At 36.5% G+C, this 21,343-nt stretch overlaps 1 protein-coding gene across 3 annotated transcripts; it reads right to left on the bottom strand.

The window, feature by feature from the left end:
• Window positions 1-202: 202 nt before the first annotated feature.
• CAPZA2 (capping actin protein of muscle Z-line subunit alpha 2) lies at window positions 203-20,301 on the bottom strand. 3 transcript variants are annotated; one of them, XM_063309488.1, is made up of 11 exons: window positions 20,146-20,301; window positions 13,778-13,841; window positions 11,795-11,846; window positions 10,990-11,053; window positions 9,902-10,108; window positions 8,342-8,421; window positions 7,635-7,713; window positions 5,949-6,020; window positions 4,023-4,085; window positions 3,086-3,233; window positions 203-1,224 (listed from the first exon to the last, which is right to left on the bottom strand). In XM_063309488.1, the coding sequence occupies exons 1-10, from the start codon at window positions 20,182-20,184 to the stop codon at window positions 3,093-3,095; spliced, it is 861 nt and encodes a 286-aa protein (XP_063165558.1). In that variant the 5' UTR covers window positions 20,185-20,301; the 3' UTR covers window positions 203-1,224; window positions 3,086-3,092. The 3 variants fall into 3 exon arrangements, 1 of the variants encoding a protein (XP_063165558.1); XR_010068367.1 differs by lacking the exon at window positions 203-1,224 and adding an exon at window positions 1,986-2,099 and having other exon boundaries at window positions 2,428-3,233; XR_010068368.1 differs by lacking the exon at window positions 203-1,224 and adding an exon at window positions 1,986-2,099 and having other exon boundaries at window positions 2,428-3,233; window positions 11,795-11,856; window positions 20,146-20,293.
• Window positions 20,302-21,343: the final 1,042 nt, after the last annotated feature.

Below are 21,343 nucleotides of genomic sequence, written 5' to 3'. Positions count from 1 at the left end.
TGTCTCTGGACAGTTCTATGCACCAGACAACATGTTATGAAATGGGTAGGCTTCTATCAATAGATAGTTGTATATGGGTCAAGACCATATAAAGATTTAGTTTTGGAACTCCAAAATTAATTGAAATCAGTGTAACTGTTGCAGAATTGAAAGAACACCTATGATAAACAACAACAAAAACAAGAAACATTCTATGCTCCCCTGGCAAATAAACTGTAAATTTATTGGACAGTAGTTCTGCGCAAGTTGTTTGGATTTTTTTTGTATACTCAGGATAGATACATCAAACAGCATTCTACTTTTTGAAACTTGAATATTTTAAATGTTAACAAAATATTTTAAAAGATAATACAATAGGATAATTTATGATATTTTATATTTTAGGAAATTTCATTTATTACAATTCTAATGATAACTGAAATACTATTTTGTAAAATAGAATTGTACAAAAAAAATACCATGCACCACTTAAAAATCTTCCATATACAACTTCCTCCTTTTAGCTTACTTCAGAGATTTCACAGAGCTATTTAATGCAGAAATTTAAGGATTTTCCTAATGGAAGTACCGGTTTCCTCTGGTTATATTATTGATATTCACACTGAAGAACTAAGATTCCTCTCACAGTATCTGTAGCTTTCCAATCTAAATTTGGGATCTACTAGGTATACTGGTGTGAGTGGATATGGTATCATCAAAGAATGTAACCAGATCTAATGAAGTCTTACATGTATGCTCAATATTTTGTTAACAAAGGTAGACTTCTTGAACCTAATGTAAGAGCCATCTTCTACCAAGGCTTAACGATTTTTATTCTGACCTTGTTTCATTTTACCATACTGCAAAACTATACAATATATTTATATCAGCTTTCAAGGGACATTATGTGATATTTAGAAAGTACAGCTTAATAGGAATCATAACTTTAAATCTAATTCCTTGTTATTTTTTGCACCTGGTACCTAATGTGGTATGGGAAGAAAACTACACTTTGTGACCTTCTCATAATGGAATGTGCCTGGAACAAATAGATCATGAAGAGGGTGCCCAGAAAATCTTATTATTGAAATATCTTACTTCTGCTTCCTAAGTAGTCCAAATAGACTTATATGCAATATAAAAATGAGCTGGAAAAAAGGAATTGATATTCTGAAAAGATATAGATGTGGCAGCCTCTGGAAAAGCAGCTGATTTTCCGATAGTCTTCTGATAGTTCAAATAAAACTAGCAAAACAGAAATAACTGTGATTATAGTAAGTGAAGCAACTTGCATTAGCTTACCATTATAATGTGATGTGTTAACATTTCCTCATCCTTTCCTTTACTTCACTAATTTACTCCTATAACTGTAAATATGAAATGGAAACTTTAATTTTCTCCTTCAGGAACACTATGAAACAGTTTACAGGTAGTCCTCGCTTAACAACCCTAATTGGGGCTGGCAACTCATTGCTAAGCAACACAGTTGTTAAACAAAACATCACCTGAAGCTCTGCTTAGCGATGGCAGTTCTAGCAATCCCAGTTGCTGTCACTGAGTAATCCCACATGGTCATTAGGCGAGGACCCACCCGGATCCAAGCCATTCTTGGAAGAAGGTAAGGGACTGCCTCTACTTCAACTCCCCCATACACCTATCTCCCCCCCATCTCTTCCCTTTGACTGCCTGCCTACCCGCTGCTGCCAGTTGCTCCCGTGGTCTGGCCTGCCTCCTGCCACCGTACCATGTGCCATTACTGTACTGGCCGGGCCCTTCTTTCATACCACTGCAGCCAGGTGTTCTTTCGTGCACCAGCCATGTCCTCCTTTCAAGAAAGAACATCCCAACTGCGGAAGGGTCTAACCAATACCTAACTTCATTGTACCTGGGTTTGGAAGTTTATGACTGATCATTTTCATTTCCTGCTCCTGTTTCTTTTTATGTTTAATAGGTTGATTCCTTTTTAAACTTGTTGCAAGATATATTTTTGAAATGATAATCATAACTAAATAGAAAATTTGCATTTTTAATTCACACTAAATTTTAGTACATTTCAATTGAAGAAAAGAACTGACAGACACATAGAGTATAGGATTACATATATATTACAATATGCCTTGCTATAATACAATTATGAAGGGACGCGGTGGCGCTGCGGGTTAAACCGCTGAGCTGTCGATCGGAAGGTCGGCGGTTCGAAACCGCGCGGCAGGGTGAGCTCCCGTTGCTCGTCCCAGCTTCTGCACACCAAGCAGTTCGAAAACATGCAAATGTGAGTAGATTAATTGGTACCGCTTCGGCGGGAAGGTAACGGCGTTCCGTGAGTCATACTGGCCACATGACCCGGAAGTGTCTATGACAACGCCGGCTCCAAGGCTTTGAAACGGAGATGAGCACCGCCCCCTAGAGTCGGACACGACTGGACTGTACGTCAAGGGAAACCTTTACCTTTAATACAATTATGGCTGTATGGTAAAAATAACTTGATGACTGATAGAATCCAAACTCATCTGAGTTGCTGTCAGAAACAGAACACTAAATGCATTTTGAAAATAAGCACTAATGTTTCAATGTTTTAAAAACAGCATTAGACCTTGGCTTAAAAAAAAAAGTTAACACCAAGCTATTTAAATAACTGAATAGGATTGGATATAGAAATGCTTTTCTCCAGCTTTCAAACAGCGGAGGGGCAGAATATTTCTGCAATACACATAGCTAAAATTCATGATGTCCAGAAACAATCTTTTCAAAGGAATTGTGTTTGACAAGCTGCCCTTTTGCATGAAAGCAAGCAACATGGGATAATCTTATGCAAAAATATTTTTTTCAAATTGTTTAACTGAAAACTATAGGCATGTCATTATAAAAATCTAAATATATCAGAAGCTCTCAACATTTCAACTACACTGATTTTTTTTATAACTTTGTAAAGGAGAAACAAATGGACAAATAAAAACAGTAAGTTAGCTAAGCCTGGTGTTCTAATCAAACTACTTACAGTTATTTTCAATGGCAAATGGCCATGGTGACTGGGTGACTTCACAATTCTGAACACCTTTGCAATCTTTATTTTGTACAGAAAGACAAAATTATTCATATTTGTCACCTTCATTTTAAGCATTCTGCATTTCCTTTCCAATCTTGTAGCTCAGTATTTTGTTCCAGTCAATCTTTGTGCGAGTAACTGGCAGTTGTCGGCGCAAGGCCTTGAAAGTAGTGTCCGACATTGTTTGATAATTTTCACTGATAGCGGTCTATAGCAAAAAAGGAGAAAATATTTCTCAAAGAATGCACAATTTCTTAATATAAAGCAACACATTTCCAACAGTATACTCTTTCATTACCTTCCAAAACTCTTTCATGTCTTTATTAGAAAAATATACTTGATATTATAAGATTAAATAAAAAGATTTTATAAATCAAACCTTAATATATTTTAACAATAAAGAAAAGTAAACACAGTACCTCTGTATTCTATCTCACTGGAAAACCCTAATGGTTTATAATTTATAAGTTTATACATATAAATATAATTTATTATAACTTGTGAGGTTAAGCATCAAGAGTGCTTTCACAAGATGAAACATCCCTTTCCCAGCATCAGTTGAGATTAAGAGCTCAAGACTAAATCAATTGTATTACATAACAGAGAGGGAAAGGAGAATCAAGCGAGCTGCAAACAATTGACATTTGGACTGAATAGGTTTATCTGCCATGTATTGTAACCATACTGCTGAAATAGGGTTCCCAATAACCATGATTACTTCAAGTAAGTGACCTGCCAAATGTTACATCTCTGTGATCACATCCTGAAAATCTGCACTCAATTGCTGAGAAAATGGTCTCACATGTGATTTTGATACTTTTGTGTCACTAAGTGTATGCTTTGTAAATTTTACCCTCTCTGTGTATTGCAACCATCCTGAATTTAACAGCCATTTTTGTCTTATTTTGAACACATAATATAGAAGAAACAACATAAAGGTTGTCCAGTAAGATTCAAAACAGTAGCTGAAATTGTATGTTGTAGTCTTATAAGATACCTGGTATTCATTTTCTGCAGCCTCTACAATCTTTACAAATTCCTTTGCTGTTTGGGCTTCATTCTATAAAAAAGAGTATTTTTAAAATATTAAATCTATCATAAATAGATAACTATCAGTATTAAGATCAAATGTCATTCCAGATATAGTATACAACTGTGGGCAGAGGTAGATGTTTTGTTTAAAGCGCGACACTTTATCAGTACCGCATTAGTGCTATCTTTAAAATACAGTATTTCTATGCGAATCTGGTATCATAGCAACTAAGATTAGACTTTTCCTGACAACTGATCTTTTCAACACTACAGGGAAAACCTGCAACTGATTTGTTCTTCTATAGCTTATACCCATCTTATTCTGAATAGGTCCTGCAAATCTTCCCATCAGGGAGTATTTGTGCAGTTATAATAGAAAACTTCACCAAAGAGGGATGCATAGCAGCTCTAAGACAAGTGAGGTCTCAATGTATTTTAACATGAAAGCTTTTATCAGCAGATTGTCACTTCTCTTATTGAATACTCTTTCATTAAAGATCTAGGTTGTATGATACATATTCACAACTACCTGAGTATATATTATTTCCTAATATACACACTAGCCTTCTATATTACTTTCTTATGTTTAACTTGCCAGAAAAGAAAATACAAATTTGAGGCAAATCAGGTTTTAGACCTTATTTTCACTGTCTGTCAAGCAAGGATGTAATTTTGCACTTTGCATCTACAGGATGATGTAAGAAATGCTGAGTGACCCTGGGCCAGTCTCAGTCCTAGGAAGCACGTAATGGCAACGTACTTCCAAAATCTTGCCATAAAAACTGCAAGGACTTGTCCAAGCAGTCACCAGGAGTCAACATTGACTTGAAGGCATGCATACAAAAGAAGACTGATAAAAAATACAAGGCAGCTATGACTCATAACATTAATGTTCCAGAAGCTATAGATTTCACTAACTTCCCCCTTTTCTTATAGCTATCTGCCTAGAGCAAATGGAGGACTGTCAGTTCACAGTCAAATGACTTAACTGACGGAAGTAATTTTTATTGCTTAGTCTTGCCTAACAATGAAGTTAACATGAAGATCTTCATTTCTTCTTCTAATCTCTTCAGAATAAATTCATGTATAAAATGTTTATGTGTTGCTTCACACTTTCAACAACTAAGAGCCAGAAAACCACAGATCTAGTTTCTATTTTTATTTCTGGAATAGCAACTATTTATAAAAAAAAACCTTGTATTGAATAAAATAGGCTTTCAAAATGATACAGAATATGAATTTGGAATCTCTTATATTAAAAAAAAGCCTCCAACATTTCATTACTCTGAATTATACTTACAAATAATGCTTCATTTAGTGTGTGCTAAAGTTTGACCAAATGATTCAGAAAATACAAACATGTTCAGCTTTCTACACCTTTTTACAGAAATTTACTTCTGTCAATTTCTATTAATAAAGTCAATAATGTAAAGAGATCTAAGTACTTTTTCTGCCCATATGTGAAGGTTCCCCTCTGAAGACAAGTGTATTGTACTGGGGACGTAAGTGTATTCTGCAAGTCACAATGACAAAAAAGTCACATGCATATGTGACAATGTAATTTTCATACTTTCTTACTTGTATGTCAACATCAGACACATGGAGTGACATTATCATGTGCCCCATCTCGCCCAAACACACCCACCCTATGTCTATGCCTAGGTAGACTGGTTCTTCGGTAACATCAGGAATACCACCTGAAGGGGGAGAAGTTGCTACTGCTGCTTGAATGTTCAGTTTTATTAGCAAACGTATGTCTGAAAAGTGTTAATGATGGAAGTGCATGCTAATCTTTACCTGATATAAAGAAAAGAACTGCAACTTCTTTTATAATACAAAATATGAAAAATATGCAGTGTTCCTAAAACAATGCACAAGAAAAGATACTTACAGTCAATGTTAGAGAATCTTGTATGTCTTTATGACTCACTAGCTGAACATTTCCATCTTCATAATAATGAACCTATGTACAAAAAGTTCATAATACAAAATCACTATAAACAAAAACTGGCAGTGTGTATTAGTGATATTATATGCCTTCCAAAATAAGCAATAGTCCTTAGTTGATTGAGGTATGATTCAGATGTCAAAGACTCCAATATTTTTATACCTAGTAGAACATAACTGCATACAACTCATTGCAGATTTAAATTTCCTTATATTGTTCCAGATCTTATTTTTATTCATTAAATGTATATCTTGTCTTTCCTTTAAGATCTCGAAGTGGTATGCATACTGCTTCCTTCTCCCATTTTTCCACATAAATTAACCCTGTGAGATAAGTTGGTCTGAGAGAAAGTGGCCCAAAATTGCACAGTGATCTTCTGGGCCTGAGGGTGGATTTGAACTAATGTCTCTGTGGTAGGTCCAATACACTAATCACTATAGCAATCTGGCTCTGTTTACTTTGTTTGATGGGTGGGGATATGAGAAGAGGTTAGGTACCCAAATTTCCCCCCCTGGGTAAGCCAATCTACTAAAGTTATGTTACAGCATGGATTTTCCACTCAATGTTTACTCTCTGTTGCCTCCCAGACAAAGAAAACTTTTAAACAGAAAGTCCAAGGTATCAGTGCCCAAACAGATATAGAGTTATTGGCAAAAAACAGATCTTTAAATTGGTTGGCTAAGAACAAAACCACTTTCCAAACTGAAAAATATCTGTCAATGAGTTTGACACAATTCCTAAGAAGGGCCTGTGCTAGAGCAAGATTTGAGTTGTTGGATTCTATAGCCAAATATGGGCACTTCCATCACTTGTCATATCATGAGAGGACATGTATATGCGGTGCCCCAGCCACTGAAGATCTTGCTCATGTTTTCTTTGATTGTCAACTGTATGCCCCTTTCAGGCTTAGATATTTAAAATCCCTACTTGAAAGAACAGCCCACTGGGACCTGTATCGCAGATTGTCCTATTTCCTCTTGGGCTCTAATGTATACATTGTTGGCAGAACTGCTAAGTTTGTAGACAAGGCAGTTCAGCTAAGAATCCATTATACTGAACAGATCAGGGTATTATATAAAGGCAATGTTGATTCTTTGTATTTAGCACATACAGATTTTATTATTATATTTTCTTTTACCTGTTTTATCCTGGATATAGACCTTGTATTTACCTTTATTTTATTTTATTTGATATAGTCATAAGACTAATCAATCAACAAACTATCTATTGATAGAAAGATGAAATAAATAGAAGAGGTTAGGTGGATTCCAAAAGTGTTGAGATAATCAAGAAAGCTTTAATTAACTGAAGACCCAAACATTTTAAAATGTTTCAGTTAATTCAGTTTGGATCTTCCTGTGGATTAAGATCAACTGGCTGGCTAAATAACTCTAGGACCAGACTGTCAAAGAAATATTTTTTTTTACATCAGCTTTCTAAAGAAAACATTTAACACTATTTTATTGAGTTTTATACACCTTTATGGAGTGTATAATTTAAAAAATATGTATTTTTTTAACAATAAAAAAGTGCAGGATGACCTCCTTTAAAAATATACATAATATTTGAGTGTTGTATGGGATATTATTAGGCTTTTGAGTTTATTCTGGAAAATTAGGGAAGCCATACCTGAATTTTTAAGATACCAGCTACCTGGGTGGTTGAAGGGGTTATTGTAAATTTCCATTCTGATCGCCAACGACCATTCCTTAAGGAAAACAAAACCATAAAAGCAAAAGGAAAGAAAAAGAAAGAAAGAAAGACAGACAGACAGACTGAGAACTATATCTTAAATCTTAAAACAACAAAGTGCTTTATAAAAAAGAATCCATTTCAAGGAACCCTGATTTAGCTATCCAAAGAATTTTTCTAATCTTTAACATCTTTAAAATTGGGTTTACATTAAAAGTAGCAAAAACTTTAATTGTCTATAAACAATTTGCACATATTTGTATTAAGATTTCTACACACACACACATTGTATATTAGGTATAACTTTCTTCACATTAAAAAGTGTTTATGAAATAGGAATATAGCTGTATTCAAAATCTGCTAGAGAAATTATCTTGGAGCAATTTAATGATATCCATCTCCCACTTAAGCCTCTGCCATTCCCACAAAATTTGCTCTGGAAGACTGAGGACCCTTTATAGCAAGTTTTGCAAGGTACCTATTGGAGTTAGTGGAAGGGAAAGTATTGTGCCATAGCTGAAACATAACATATATCACAACTGATACAAGGTGAGTGTATATTCTAAATATTAAACATGCTGAAATCAAAATGTCAATAAAACTTTCTTCAGAACCTATTTCCAAATATAGCAGTTTACACTTACCAAAAGTTTTTTGCTTGAAACTGATGACTTTCGATGCATACAATAATTGTTTGATGTCCGTCAATAGTTTTTGCATATACCTTAATCACAAATGGGGAAAAAATGTTAATTTTCAAACCTTACGTATTTACTTTCTCCACTCTTTAACCATATAAAAAAACTTGAGACATTGACATTAGTTTTGCATTAAAAACATACTGCTAATTTACAGCACATTTATGGATCTGTCCAAATACCGAATAGCCGCAATCACAATAATTTTGTCTGATAAATCATAATATGTAGAATGACAAAGTTGGGAATAGAGGCCCATGCATTTTCATTGAATTTGCAACTAAATATTGCTTCTGAGAAAGTGAGAGTGATTCTCTTAGTTTGTATGTGAAAGACAAAAGGAAGCACTTTTCACATGAACTGCATGGCTGATTGTAAACGGAATCATACAAATTCACTTACAGTAAAGCTCAATGTCTAGATTCACCTATTACACAGTGGAGTAATATAACATTAGACGTTACTCATTATGATTTGGCATTATGACGAACTACTTACATATGGGTAAAAATCTTGGTTACCATTATGATTAAATGCAGCCACTGCCTACTTATCATTATTACTTACTTATTTTTCAAATTTTGCTACCGCCCATCTCTCCCCAGAAGAGGGATTCTGGGCAGTATATTAGTGAACACAATGTACCTTTAAATACTAGTAGCTAGTAGACAGAAGTAGGAGGGTACTAATGTGATCATATTCCTTACAACAGGCATCAAGCATTGTGGAAGCAAAATACTTATCAAAATAGAAAGGCTCTTAGCCTCATCCAGTTGAATTCTGTGTATATTTTTTACCAATTATATTAGGGATGTATAAAACATTTTCTGCATGAACAGCCAGGTTTGTGTAGTCCATACAGGGACCAAACCACATGTTCTGGGCAGGTGTTCCAGGGTAGGAGACAGTGGTTAAAGATAGTGATACACGGCAGCTAAAGGGAGACAAGAGGGAAGATAGTGAAAAGATTAGGGAAGGGGTATGGATAGGGTGGCTGGTACATAACAGTGCCTATGGGGAGGTAAGGAAATCAGTGGGCAGGTTGGTGCACAGGTCATATAGAGTGGGACAGAAAGGCAGGGCAAGGTACACCAACCTTTCTGTACTTACACTGTAAAACTCATCTGAACTGTGTCTCAGCTAAACTCAGAATAAAAATGTTCCAGTTTTTGGTTTGACTGCACCACAGCCCACCATATTTTCCATTTCATGCACACCCATAATTACACTAATAGTGCATCCCAGTGTATACTGTAAATGAGCCATATATTGAAAAAAGATGTTCTGTGGTTTTTTTTTAGTAATGTCTCTGTTGGTTATCAAAATTCCTAGTTGCCATACCTATTTTCAGACATTTCATGATAAAAAGACGACTAGTTTATAGCTGTAGGTGAATATTTGTGCAGTATCCATAATCTCACATGAATTAAAGCAGAAATAAAGACTTCAATTATGCAACCTAAAGAATAGTTTCAATCCAAGCATTTTCCAGATTGTGATACTTACTGTGCAGACACCATTTGGATAGTGTTCCTTCACATATGCTCTCATTGCTGTTTCTATGGAGTTTCGCCATGACTCAATTGCATTTTCAACATCATGAGGCTTTGGATCTGTAGCCTCCTTTCGTAAATGATCAAATTTAAAAGCAATCTTGTTTTTTGGATCCAAAAATTTTCCATTGCCCAAATCACCATGCTCTGTTATTAAAACCTGCAAAGAAAGTTGTCAAAAAGGGCATTTCTAAGATAATATCTCTACTTCTTTTAATTAACCATGGTACTGTTTATCTACATCTGATATTATAGTGTATGTCAACACTTTTTCAGTATCCATCACATATAAAGGAGAATATGAAGCCTGAAATACAAAATTAAAACAATTCATAATGTCAAATTAGTATTTATTTTATTTTCATAAAGTTCCTCTGCCAAAAGAAATGGATGATTAAATCAATAATGTGATTGGCTAACACCATCCTGATGTCTTTTTTTCCTTCCAGTTTCTCTCCATTTATCTGATACAACCTTTTGAAGTTCTATACCTATGATTGTCTATTGCAGTGTGTGGAGAAAAAAGGTTCTCAATAATGGTGATTAATTAATAAAATCAGATTAGAATGGGCTATGAAACAAACATGATGCAGTTTATGCTGTAGCACCAAAACCACTTATTTATTCAGACAATTAGCTGCTGTTAAGGGAAACAGGCCAAGAACTACGCTAAGCCAATATTTTCAACTCTAGTTCTTTACTGTTCTTACCATACAAAGAAAATCTTGCCAGACTGAATGAGCTCTAACTAACTTAAGTGTAAATAACCAGTGAGGCTCTAGGGCGGACCTACCCTGAACCTCTTAGCTTTCCCACAAACAGAATCTGGACTGTGAAATCTCTGTCTGCCTGGAATGAGCTCCCTCCCCCCTGGGAATGAGGGGCAGCTCTGAAATCCACCACATCTGCAGACCAGATTGCTCAGACACCTCTGAATACTCCATAATTAACAAAAATGTGATCTATAATCTACATCTATTATTAAAAACTGCTCAGTTAAAACATACTGCTATTTTCAAACTTAAATATTTTTGAACATACCTGTTCATCATAGCCTTCTATTTTAACTGGAGTAAACTGGTCCAAATTATACTGGGCAAATGCACTAGAAAGACAAAAAACATTGATAATAAAAACTTTGCTACATATTGTTCTAAGTACTAAAACAAATATGTATTTCTGTGCCAGTGCAGGTATCCATTTCTAACTATTATATCCACTGGATATGTCATGATATGACTTGTTTGTTTTTGGCTTATCATGTTGCATGAATGGGATAAGTGAATAAACTATACTTTGTTTTTGGCAGTATATAATGAATCATATCCAGTTTATACAGGGGCTTAGAATGATGTGCAAATAGGGATGTATGATTTGTTTGTATTTTCCTAACCGATTTCTTTTTGTATCCAACCAAATCAGTCTAAACTGAATGACAAAGGTTCAAAGGAAGAACAGGTCCCTATTTACTTTGCTCATACACAAGACTGACTGGACTGTTCAATAAACTACAGTTAAAGACTTAATTCAAATTATTAAAAAGGCAGTTCCTGAAAGATTATCAGGTTTATCTTAATTCAGCAAATAACATTTTGAAAAGGCAATGAGAAGTATTCTCTTCCTTGCCTACCTACATGCCTCAATAGAAATTTTCAATAGATTTATCCATTCTCAATACAATGAAAGATAGGTGACCTTGAGCCAGTCACTCTCTCTCAGCCCAACTCACCTCACAGGGTGGTTGTTGTGGAGAAAATAGGGGAAGGAAGGAGTATTAGGTATGTTCTCTGCCTAACAAACAAACACAAACAAACAAACAAACAAATAAATGGGGGTTAGTACTTACTGCGCTGCTCCTTCCCTGAGAAGATTATCATTATTAAGTAGCAATCGAACATCTGAAAAATACTGAGCATTAGTATATGGTAAATATATTTGATATAAACCCAGTCACAAAAATATGCTTTCCCAACAAATAAAAATATCTATCTCAAATGCGTGCCAACCAAACTAAAGTCTGAAAATGCTAGATGTTTGGTACCAGCTATGCATATGAATGAAATATATTTCTTTAAGTTTCCTATGAACTAGCATCATATAAATTTTCTGGATATTCTTCCTAGATCCAATTGGACATAACTTAGGCAATTCTGGCCAAAGAATGAACATGTTTGTATAATATAATAATCACTATTTAAAAGCTTGAACAAGCAAACTTCTTGAAAAATATAACAAGCATTTATTTAACAGCTGAATTTCAGAAGTTCAATCCAAATTTCATCTTATATCTCAATATGCATACACACAGATTTCAATTTTTATTGTAAATGACATGTCAAGTGTCTGTACTGATTACAGTAACACATAAAGAAACAGAATGTACCATAGAATAGGGCTACAAGGGCATTATGTTCAACCAAATATACAGCTACGGGCTAAAGGACTAAAACGTTTCAAGGTTGAAACAGCAGATTGTTCCAAGGCTGGAACACTTCAACCTTGAAACATTTTACACATTTCTTGTATTTATTACAGGAATAATAAATTAGTTAACTCTTCAGTTACTTCTTGCCAGCTCTAAAGTGCTCCCTAATTGCCACCTGCCACCAGCTCACACTCAAATGGGTCTTCAGGTAAGTTGGTGCTACTTTTGTACAAAAGCTGCTTTTCTTTCATCTATAGCAAGTGATCACTATCCCTGAAAGCACCAACATAAGATCTAAGATAGCAGTTGACTATCACCAATAAGAGCTATATGGTTCTTTCATTAGTAAGTTTAAGGGGAGGAAAAATTTAGGGACAAAATAATGAGTAAAAACCCACAGGCAGGTAAGCCTGCAGGATTTGAGGGAAGGCAGCACAGGAAAATCACTGTGAGGTTGCCTTTCTCAAGATTGGTACCATTTTAAAATGCCTTATAGCCTTGATTACTGCCTGTTTCAATTATAACATCAATTGGTGTCTCTATTAACTATGCTAAGTCTACTCTATTTGCTACCACATCATCAGAAACTATCATGGCCAATTGTTTACTTAAATCATTTTTTTAAAAAACATTTCTCATTCTATGTCATTTTCTCAAATCCACTCAAACTCTTCAGAAAAGGGAGACATGCAGGTCTCTTGATTGGGGTTGAACCAATTATCAATTCCATAGCTTAGTCCTGCACTTTAACAAAGAAAATGGACATGGTGGAGGACCTAATTATGTTATACTCCTTAAACAGAATATTTCTGCCATACATTGAAACTTTAGGCCCATGCCCAGCATACCTTATTGTTGGAGCTAACAGTAATATAGGAATTTTAAAGAACTGTCAATCACACATGCATCACCTTCAGTTAAACAAAACTTTTGAAAAGTACTGATACGTACAAAATGTTTCTGATTTGAACTATTTCATATTCAAAGTACTGCTTCAAGCTTGATAAAATCAAATCTTTGTTTTGGTCACAGATCAGCATAAGATATCAATAAGAATTACAGCCATTTCAGTAATAGTAGGGAAAGCTATGAGATACAAAAGACAGTTGAAAACCAGCATTACGTACAAAATACTATAATATTAAAACATTACGGTCTTTGTATAAACATTATTAATTTTATTCCTCAGACTAAGATTTTCTAAGTCTTGATTTTAAGACAGTTGTTGTATGCTCAATACAGACACTTCAAGCATCCAGGAAGTGTTGGAACAACAGCTTTCGACTCCAAACAAGGTGCTTCAAATTTGAGATGACATCTGAAATGGGGTGTTTCCTATTTGAAAAAGGTATGCTGCACACCACTGCATATATTTGAAATGAAATCAGCATGTGGCATACTCACCGTTAAAGACCTCATTGAATTCTCCTGGTGGAGCATGGATGATGAATTTTGCCGCTACGCGCACCTGAAATGAAAACAAAAGATGAGAAGTTTACATTTTCTTCTAACCTGGCGTGACTCATAATTATAATAAGTTCCTTCCCAATTACACTATTTTAATCAGTTCTCTTTGTAATGAAATGCTTTGTCAAATAAATGAGCACAAAATATCAATACACTAATATGGGTTCACTTTTCCAATATTTCAGTAAACTGCAAATACGCATTAAACATCACTTTTAGTACAACTTAAATTCTTTAATGCTGCCAAATGTAATACACAAGAGAAATACACATATTACTGTTTAAATAGGATTTAAGCTTTTTTGCTTAAGACATACACAAGGGGATAAGAACTGAGATGCTCCTCTTAACCTCTTCCTGTTTATGACCACAACGGAAATCAATTTAGATAAAAGTAAGCCCATATAGCATGTTCATGCCTTTATAAGGCAACAGCAATGCTCACTGATACTTAGATTTGTATTTACAAAAAGCTTACCCTGGCATCCTAGCTAGTATTTGATTAAACTCAGTCAGAATTTTTTCATGAAGAAATAGACAAAATTGAATAATATTAAATACAACTGAAAAAAAAAATAGCAGCAGAACCTGTCAAGAATGACACAACTTATCCAATAAAATTAAGAGTCTTAACTAGACACTATGGTAATAGATTTATATATTTTTTTTAAAAGGAAGGTAATTGTATATAAATAAAAATATTATGCAGAGAACTTGTGAGCGTATTATATACTCCTCTCTGTACTTTGTGTAAGTCTCATGTTACTTAGTTCTAGCCCTGCTCTTTCACAGATCATTTGTCAAGAGAAAAACTGCTTGAAATGGGGGAGAGGGGACACAACAGAAGGAAGCATAGTCCCTTCCTGCCTGATACTCTTTTTAAAAAACTATTGCATAGACAGCATGGCCTGTATTCATATATATATGGGCTATAAATTTATTACAACTAGAGAACCAACGCAGATGGCAATGAGCATGAGTTTTACTTGAGAAAGCAATTTCCATTTAATCATGAATCTTGTACCACTCTTGAAAAAAGAAGTCAGATAGTCAGATAGGAATGTCACATAGGAAATCCATACAAGTAGTCCTCGACTTATGACCACAATTGGGCCTGGAACTTCTGTCACCAAGTGATGCGACCGTTAAGTGAATCACACCCGATTTTGCTGCAGTTGTTAAGCGAATCACATGGTTGTTAAGCAAATCAATCTTCCCCCATTGACTTAGCTTGTTGGAAGCCCCCTGGGAAGGTCGCAAATAGCAATCATGTGACCCTGGGATGCTGCAACCATTGTAAATACATGCTGGTTTCCAAGCACCCAAATTTTGATCACATGACTGTGGGGAACACTGAGACGGTCGCAAGTACGAGTACCAGCAGCAAGTCATTTTTCCAGTGCTGTCGTAACTTTGAACAGTTGTTAAACGAATGATCGTAAGTCAAGGAGTACCTTATTGAGTTTTTTGGATAGAAAGGCAGAGTACAGTGCAATAAAACAGAAAGTGAAACTGAAATATTTGTTTAAAACAAAAAGATGTTCCTCATCTGTCCTGACATTTTAAAACATACATTTAGGCAGACACATGTAAAGTCTTACAATGCAGAAATATGTGTAACTATCGCAGAGATCTTGTGATAATTTACAATATCTGTACTGTTCATATTAGTGTATTTATTAATAAACTAGTGATTATTGATAAGTATATAATATAAAGCAGATTTTCTTTCTCTTTCTTTCTTAGTTTTTAATTTTTGTTTCAGTTGGGTTGTCTCTTTTCTATCTTTTTAAGCTGAAAGACTGTTGCAGGGAAGTGGGTGGACTCTTCCTCCCTCACAGAGAAATGAGATGAAGAGCCAGGACAGCAGCACCTCACTGCCACATGTGAAAAAGGTGAAAGGTCCCCTGTGCAAGCACCGAGTCATGTCTGACCCTTTGGGGGGACACCACTTTTGGAATGTTTTCTTGGCAGACTTTAGCGGGGTGGTTTGCCATTGCCTTCCCCAGTCGTCACTGCCACATACCTGTTATAATTAGTTCACATGTCATTCACCTATCTACAAAGTGACATCTATTTGTTTGTGCTTCTTTGTGAAATGAAAATGATGATCCCAATTTTTTTTTTAATGTTGAGAACTCTAACCTAATGCTTAATTTGGAAGTGTGCCTTCCTGCACAGCAAAATGATGAAGGTAAGTGAAGTAGTGGGACCACCCAAGAGAAGAAGGTAGGATTGGATGTGTGGTAGGTATCATTCTGGTAAATCAGTGTTTTGAAACTGGTTACATCTCCTATTATAGTCACTTTCTGAATGTATAAGCCTTCTAGCTACTGTGAGAATTTCAGCAATACATTCTCAAAATAGCAACCAACACTAAAAATTGAAGATCCTTATAATAGACATAGCATACTTCTAACAAAATCTCTCATGAAAAACTTCTGAGGCAATTTAGCAGTTAAGTATTGGTGTATCTTTAAGTATATCCCAGAGTTATTTTAAGGATATGTTACATATCTATAAGAAATTCAGTGGTTTTACATTTGAGTTAACTATTCCAGGGGTAACATCTGGAGTCTGTAATTCCTGTTTATCAGCATGATCTAGAATGAAAACTATTTGTGGGAGCCCCAGGGTACAGACTGGTCATGTTTCTGAAGTTGGAGTAAAGATTATTTTTACGGGGTTTTTTTTCTCTCAGGGTTTGGGAAGAGTTTATTAAGCCTAAATGAAGATCTAAATGCCTGATTTTAGATGGGAAATAGAAATACTTCTGTTTTTCAGCACTTTGCAACTGATATTCAGTTATGCAATTTCTTACCAATCACTTTGCCACTGCCTAAGTTCCTTAGATTCCTTTCAGTATTTTGTGTAGAGAACTGTCGACATGTTCTATAATGAAAACAGTTACCACAGACACAATTCCAGGTTCTGTGCAACCTCACCTTCCTTTAGCACTCTATTTTCCTGGTCATCCAAATGTCTAACTCAAGTTTCCTGCTGATTTATTTACAGTTCTTTGCAAATTTGTATTCAGAAATGTTATATCTCATGCTACAAAATGTAGTGCATCTTGAGGAAGTAGGGTTCCTGATTCAAAATTGAAAGTTGCTCAATATTTTCCTCCACGAAAGCTACCTAAACAATTTCTTCATACATTTGCATTTCCTCTTTAAAGAAGCATACACTTGTCTGCAGATATAACAACTTATTATAATAACTTATAATAAGTTAAGAGTATTGGAGGAAAGCTGCCCATCCTCTTCTTTCCAATGAAATTACCAACTATGGGAGAAAAGAGGGGGCAAAGATAAATTCCTTGTCTAAACTCTGTTCATAAAAAATTGTCCTCCTGGACTCTCCCTAAATATTTAATATCATGCATACTCCAAATAGGCGGCTTTTTTCTCTGGCCCAAATTGATACACTACCCATTAGGGTGAAATCTGGAAAATATTTCAACTGTCCATACGAAAACTGAATTTGTATGTTTTGATACGGAAACTGAATCAATGCCCATGTTCAATTAAAATGTCCACTTTATACACAATGGCATTTAAAATTCATAACCCCAGTTATTACAAAGTTTAATTTTCCTTGTGATGAGAAGATTACTGCTTAAGGGATCAATTCCTAAATGTATCAAGGGCGGTGGCAACTTTTAAACTGTAATTTTAGCCCATAAGAATCCTTACGCCCTTGACTTGTCTTTGGCTTTTATGTAATTTATATATATGATTTTTTTTCTTAACTGCTGTATATGTTTTTATGTTTGCTGGTTTGGTCTTGGGCTGTAAATTAATAAGTAATAAGGTCCAAGCAACAAGCCTGCACTGGAAAGAATATTACATTTGATAATCTGTCTTGATCCAAATAGGTGGTTTTTGTACTCTAGAGGAAAATGGAGATGTTATTACATCATGGGAATGGGAATTACATCAACAGCATAGTTTTCAGAGGATATCTTTGCAATATCTATCAATTACGTTATCACCAAGAACTTCAGCCTAAATAAACATACTTTTAAGGCAATATTTATAAATATATAAATATTTATTTTACCGCTTCATCCAAATAATTGAAGGGTGCACAACATAGAACTAAACCTTATGGCATCCCATTTGACATCTCTAGTTTAATGAGAAATAATTGATAAGTATGCTTTGAATACAATTTTTGAATCAGCTATACATCCACAATAAGTCCAGATAAGTTCAATGAAACATATTGCAAAGTCCATGGTGGCAAAGAACTGTCACAGAAGATTCTGTGTCTAGTGGGGAAAAGGATTGGCCTTCATGCTTTGATTCACAACTCAAAAGACAATCTAGACCCAAAAAACAATGTGCACACAATTACTCACAGGAATCAGAATGACTCATTTAAACTTTTTGTTTCTAATTTAAAATGCTAGTATATCAGAATTGCCATTGTCAAAGATGCAAAACAAATAGCCTTTTTAAAATGCAAACACCTACACTCTGCCCTAGCTTTCAGATCACTTCTGAAAATTACTATTATGTATTTGGGCTACAAAAATCTTAATGACCACTATACGGAGCAAACAATTCTAACTCTTTGCTGCTATCTAGCGGTCATCTAGACTTCTGCAGCACAAATCTGAGGGTCTAACATCAGAAGCTTTTAACCCTCTTGCATTTTAAACTGTAATTACTGTGATGTGAACTCAAGGCTTTTTGTGGTTCCTACTGCAATCACTCAGCACAGCTATCCTTCTGGAAACAGAAGCCCTAGATCATGGTTGAGTTCACATACAACTAAGCTTTGGTTTGTTAAACTATGTTTTACTGAACAAATCACAATTAACACAACACATCAAGTAACTCTCCCACATTATGGCCTACCAAGGTGCATGAATCTAAGGTGCATGCTTTAAGTTTGGCAACAGTGGTTTTAATAAACCATGGTTAGGAAATGATCACATAATGGGAGAAATCAAAATTGTGCAAGATGATCTTCAGCCTGGTTTGTTTAATTGAAGGGGTATAAATGAATAAAGATCTCAACTTCCTTTTCATATCACTATATCAAACTGAGGAACAAATATAAAAGAATACATAAATAAATTGATTTATATTTTATTGAATGAATAAAACCGTGTAAGGGAACCTCATACATTTTGAGATCTACCTGTAAAATAGCTTAAACATATATGTAAGAAGTAATGAGGGAATATGACAGCTGCATGTTGTAAACATACATGAGTCACAAGTACATGAGCCAAGAAGATGGTACAAAAACATGCTTAAAAATAAACATGGTTTATTAATTGGGTTCTCACATCATGCTATGCCATTAAGCCATCACTGTAAATCATAATAGGTAGATTCCCACAACAAAAGCAAATCCAAGTAGGCCACATTCTTTGCCATGTGATTTGAGCCACTGAGTGAGGCATTTCTACCATGGATCTGAGTAAAGTAAAGGTGAAAGGCATGCAAACCTTAAAGCTCCTAGAAAGATGTGAGACAGAAAGAAATTGTCCTTCAGTCATCCAGAATTACCCTCAACTCCAGAAGATAAGTTTGGAATCAGGCAATTAACAAAACCACACCTGGAAAACTCAAAATAGAAGCAGTGTGGGAGCTCCTCTTTTTTTTCCCAAAAATAAAACGTTAGAACATATAATCAAGTCTGCAAAATAATACCTCAGAAGAACCATCTGAGTCAAGGGCTGGAGGTCAGAGAAGTCGGGGGCGGGAAAAAAAGAGTCCACCAGAGCCACGCTTTGGAAATCACTTCATGCCACGTGAATAGTTTACGGGCCACCATTAAATCAAGTGAAGTGGCCTATGCCATCCACCAGGAAATTGCCCTAAATCGTTCCAGCGACCAGGGAGGAGGCGGGACCAGCCCCAGAGGCCAACGGAGGAGAGAGGGGCTGACCGGGAGGAGCCCCCTTCCGTCAGCCGGGCTTCCTGCAGCTTTAAGAGGAAAGACAGACCCTGCGAGAGGTGAGGAAGGAGGGGTGGAGACACCGGATCCGCCGCGCCCGCTTTGCTTCAGCCCCAGCCCGGCGCCTGGAGCCTATTTTCAGCCATCGGACCGTACAAGGAGCGGAGGGGCGACAAGCAAAGCAGGCCTCGGGAAGAAGGGAACAAGCCTCCTTCCCCGCTTGCCCAGGTTGGCAAAGCCGGGCTGAGGGCTCGACCCTGCTCCACACCACGAATGCTTCCTTTTTTCCTTCCTTGTCCCCGAGAGGGGGCAAGCAGCCACCGCTTCCTTCCCCCTCCCCCCGTCCCCACACACGACCCCTCTCTTTCTGCGGCAACGGCCTTCTTTACCTTCTCCTCACCGGAGAGCTGGTCCTCCAGGTCTGCCATCTAGGTGCTCTCCGGTTGGCCCACGAGGAAAAAAAAGGAAGCCCCGGAGCCTGGCGAATCGTTAACTGGAGGAGGAAGAGCAGCAGCAGCAGCAGCCAAGGCCCAGCCACCGGTCTCCGCCCCTCAGTCGAGCAGGAAGGGCGGGGCTCGCACTCGGGGCGCGGCCTCGAGGCGGGGAGGGAGGGAGCGTGAGGGCACATGCGCGCGCAGCGGCAGGGGAGTGAGCGAACGGCGGGAGCTCGAGCGGAAGAGCATGCGCAGACCGTCTTCCGGGACTGAGGCTGTCCTTTGGGCGCGTACATCATCAGCTGAGGTTGTCGTTTTAATTGGTTTCTGTTCCTTAGGATTACGAGCTTCTCCCGCCGACCCTTATGCCTTGTTTGAGCGTTTTCAAATTACAATCACATTAATCTGTTCGTTTTGTAAACATTTAGCAGGATACCTGGTAAGCCTCTCGGCCCTGTTCGCACGTGGTGCCAAGCCAACATGCAGGGAGATGTCCACGACCAGCCTAGCAACCCGGACAGGAAGCCAGCCCCTGTTTACCAACTTCCAGCAACGGAGAGTCCACCCTCTCTTGAAGCATTGTGTTTCATTGTTTCAAAAACGTCCGTTTTTACTTTGCATAATAGGTCTAGTGAGTTCATGGGAGTTGTCAAGTAAAAGTGTGTACCTATTGATGAGGTAATAAAAGTGAACCTATGTCAATGGATTTAAAGGAATCATTGAATTTTGAATTGATAATCACTTGTATCAAGATTAAGATACAGAAAATGAGGGCTTGGCAAAAGGCCAGTAGTGTTCATAGAATACAAGAGAAAATGTCACTAGCATGAGAAACACCGTCGTAGATTATTTTAGCAATGGACTAAATAAATAGGGCACCCTTAAGTTGCATCTGCCAGTACCATGTACTGGCAGAAGACTTGCCCATGATTGAAGGAGGTTTTATGGAATTCTGCTGTGCCACAGACCCTGTTGCTTTATATATGGTGCTGAGACAACTCTCAAAAGCTTAAACTATTATAGCAAGTGATGAAGGGTCCAGGCTTAGGATGCGATAATGCCTTGAGGTTCATCTTTTCAATTCATATTCCCATCTGTAGATCTGGTTCAAATAACCTTTTTTCTGTTTACTTTAGGGTTGTGCTACTTGTCT

The sequence above is a fragment of the Candoia aspera genome, chromosome 7 (assembly GCF_035149785.1).
Source record: "Candoia aspera isolate rCanAsp1 chromosome 7, rCanAsp1.hap2, whole genome shotgun sequence".
NCBI lineage: Eukaryota > Metazoa > Chordata > Lepidosauria > Squamata > Boidae > Candoia > Candoia aspera.
This window is presented reverse-complemented; position numbering and strand designations above follow the sequence as displayed.

What these genes read in the sequence shown, in the direction of transcription:
- CAPZA2 (XM_063309488.1), bottom strand. Translation starts at nt 20,184, where the DNA reads ATGGCAGACCTGGAGGACCAGCTCTCCGGTGAGGAGAAG. An exon ending in TTTCAAGCAAAAAACTTTTG is followed by an intron (nt 7,714 to 8,341) that starts GTAAGTGTAAAC and finishes GTTTTCCTTAAG; the next exon opens with GAATGGTCGTTGGCGATCAG. An exon ending in AAGATTCTCTAACATTGACT is followed by an intron (nt 4,086 to 5,948) that starts GTAAGTATCTTT and finishes TCTTTTTTATAG; the next exon opens with AATGAAGCCCAAACAGCAAA.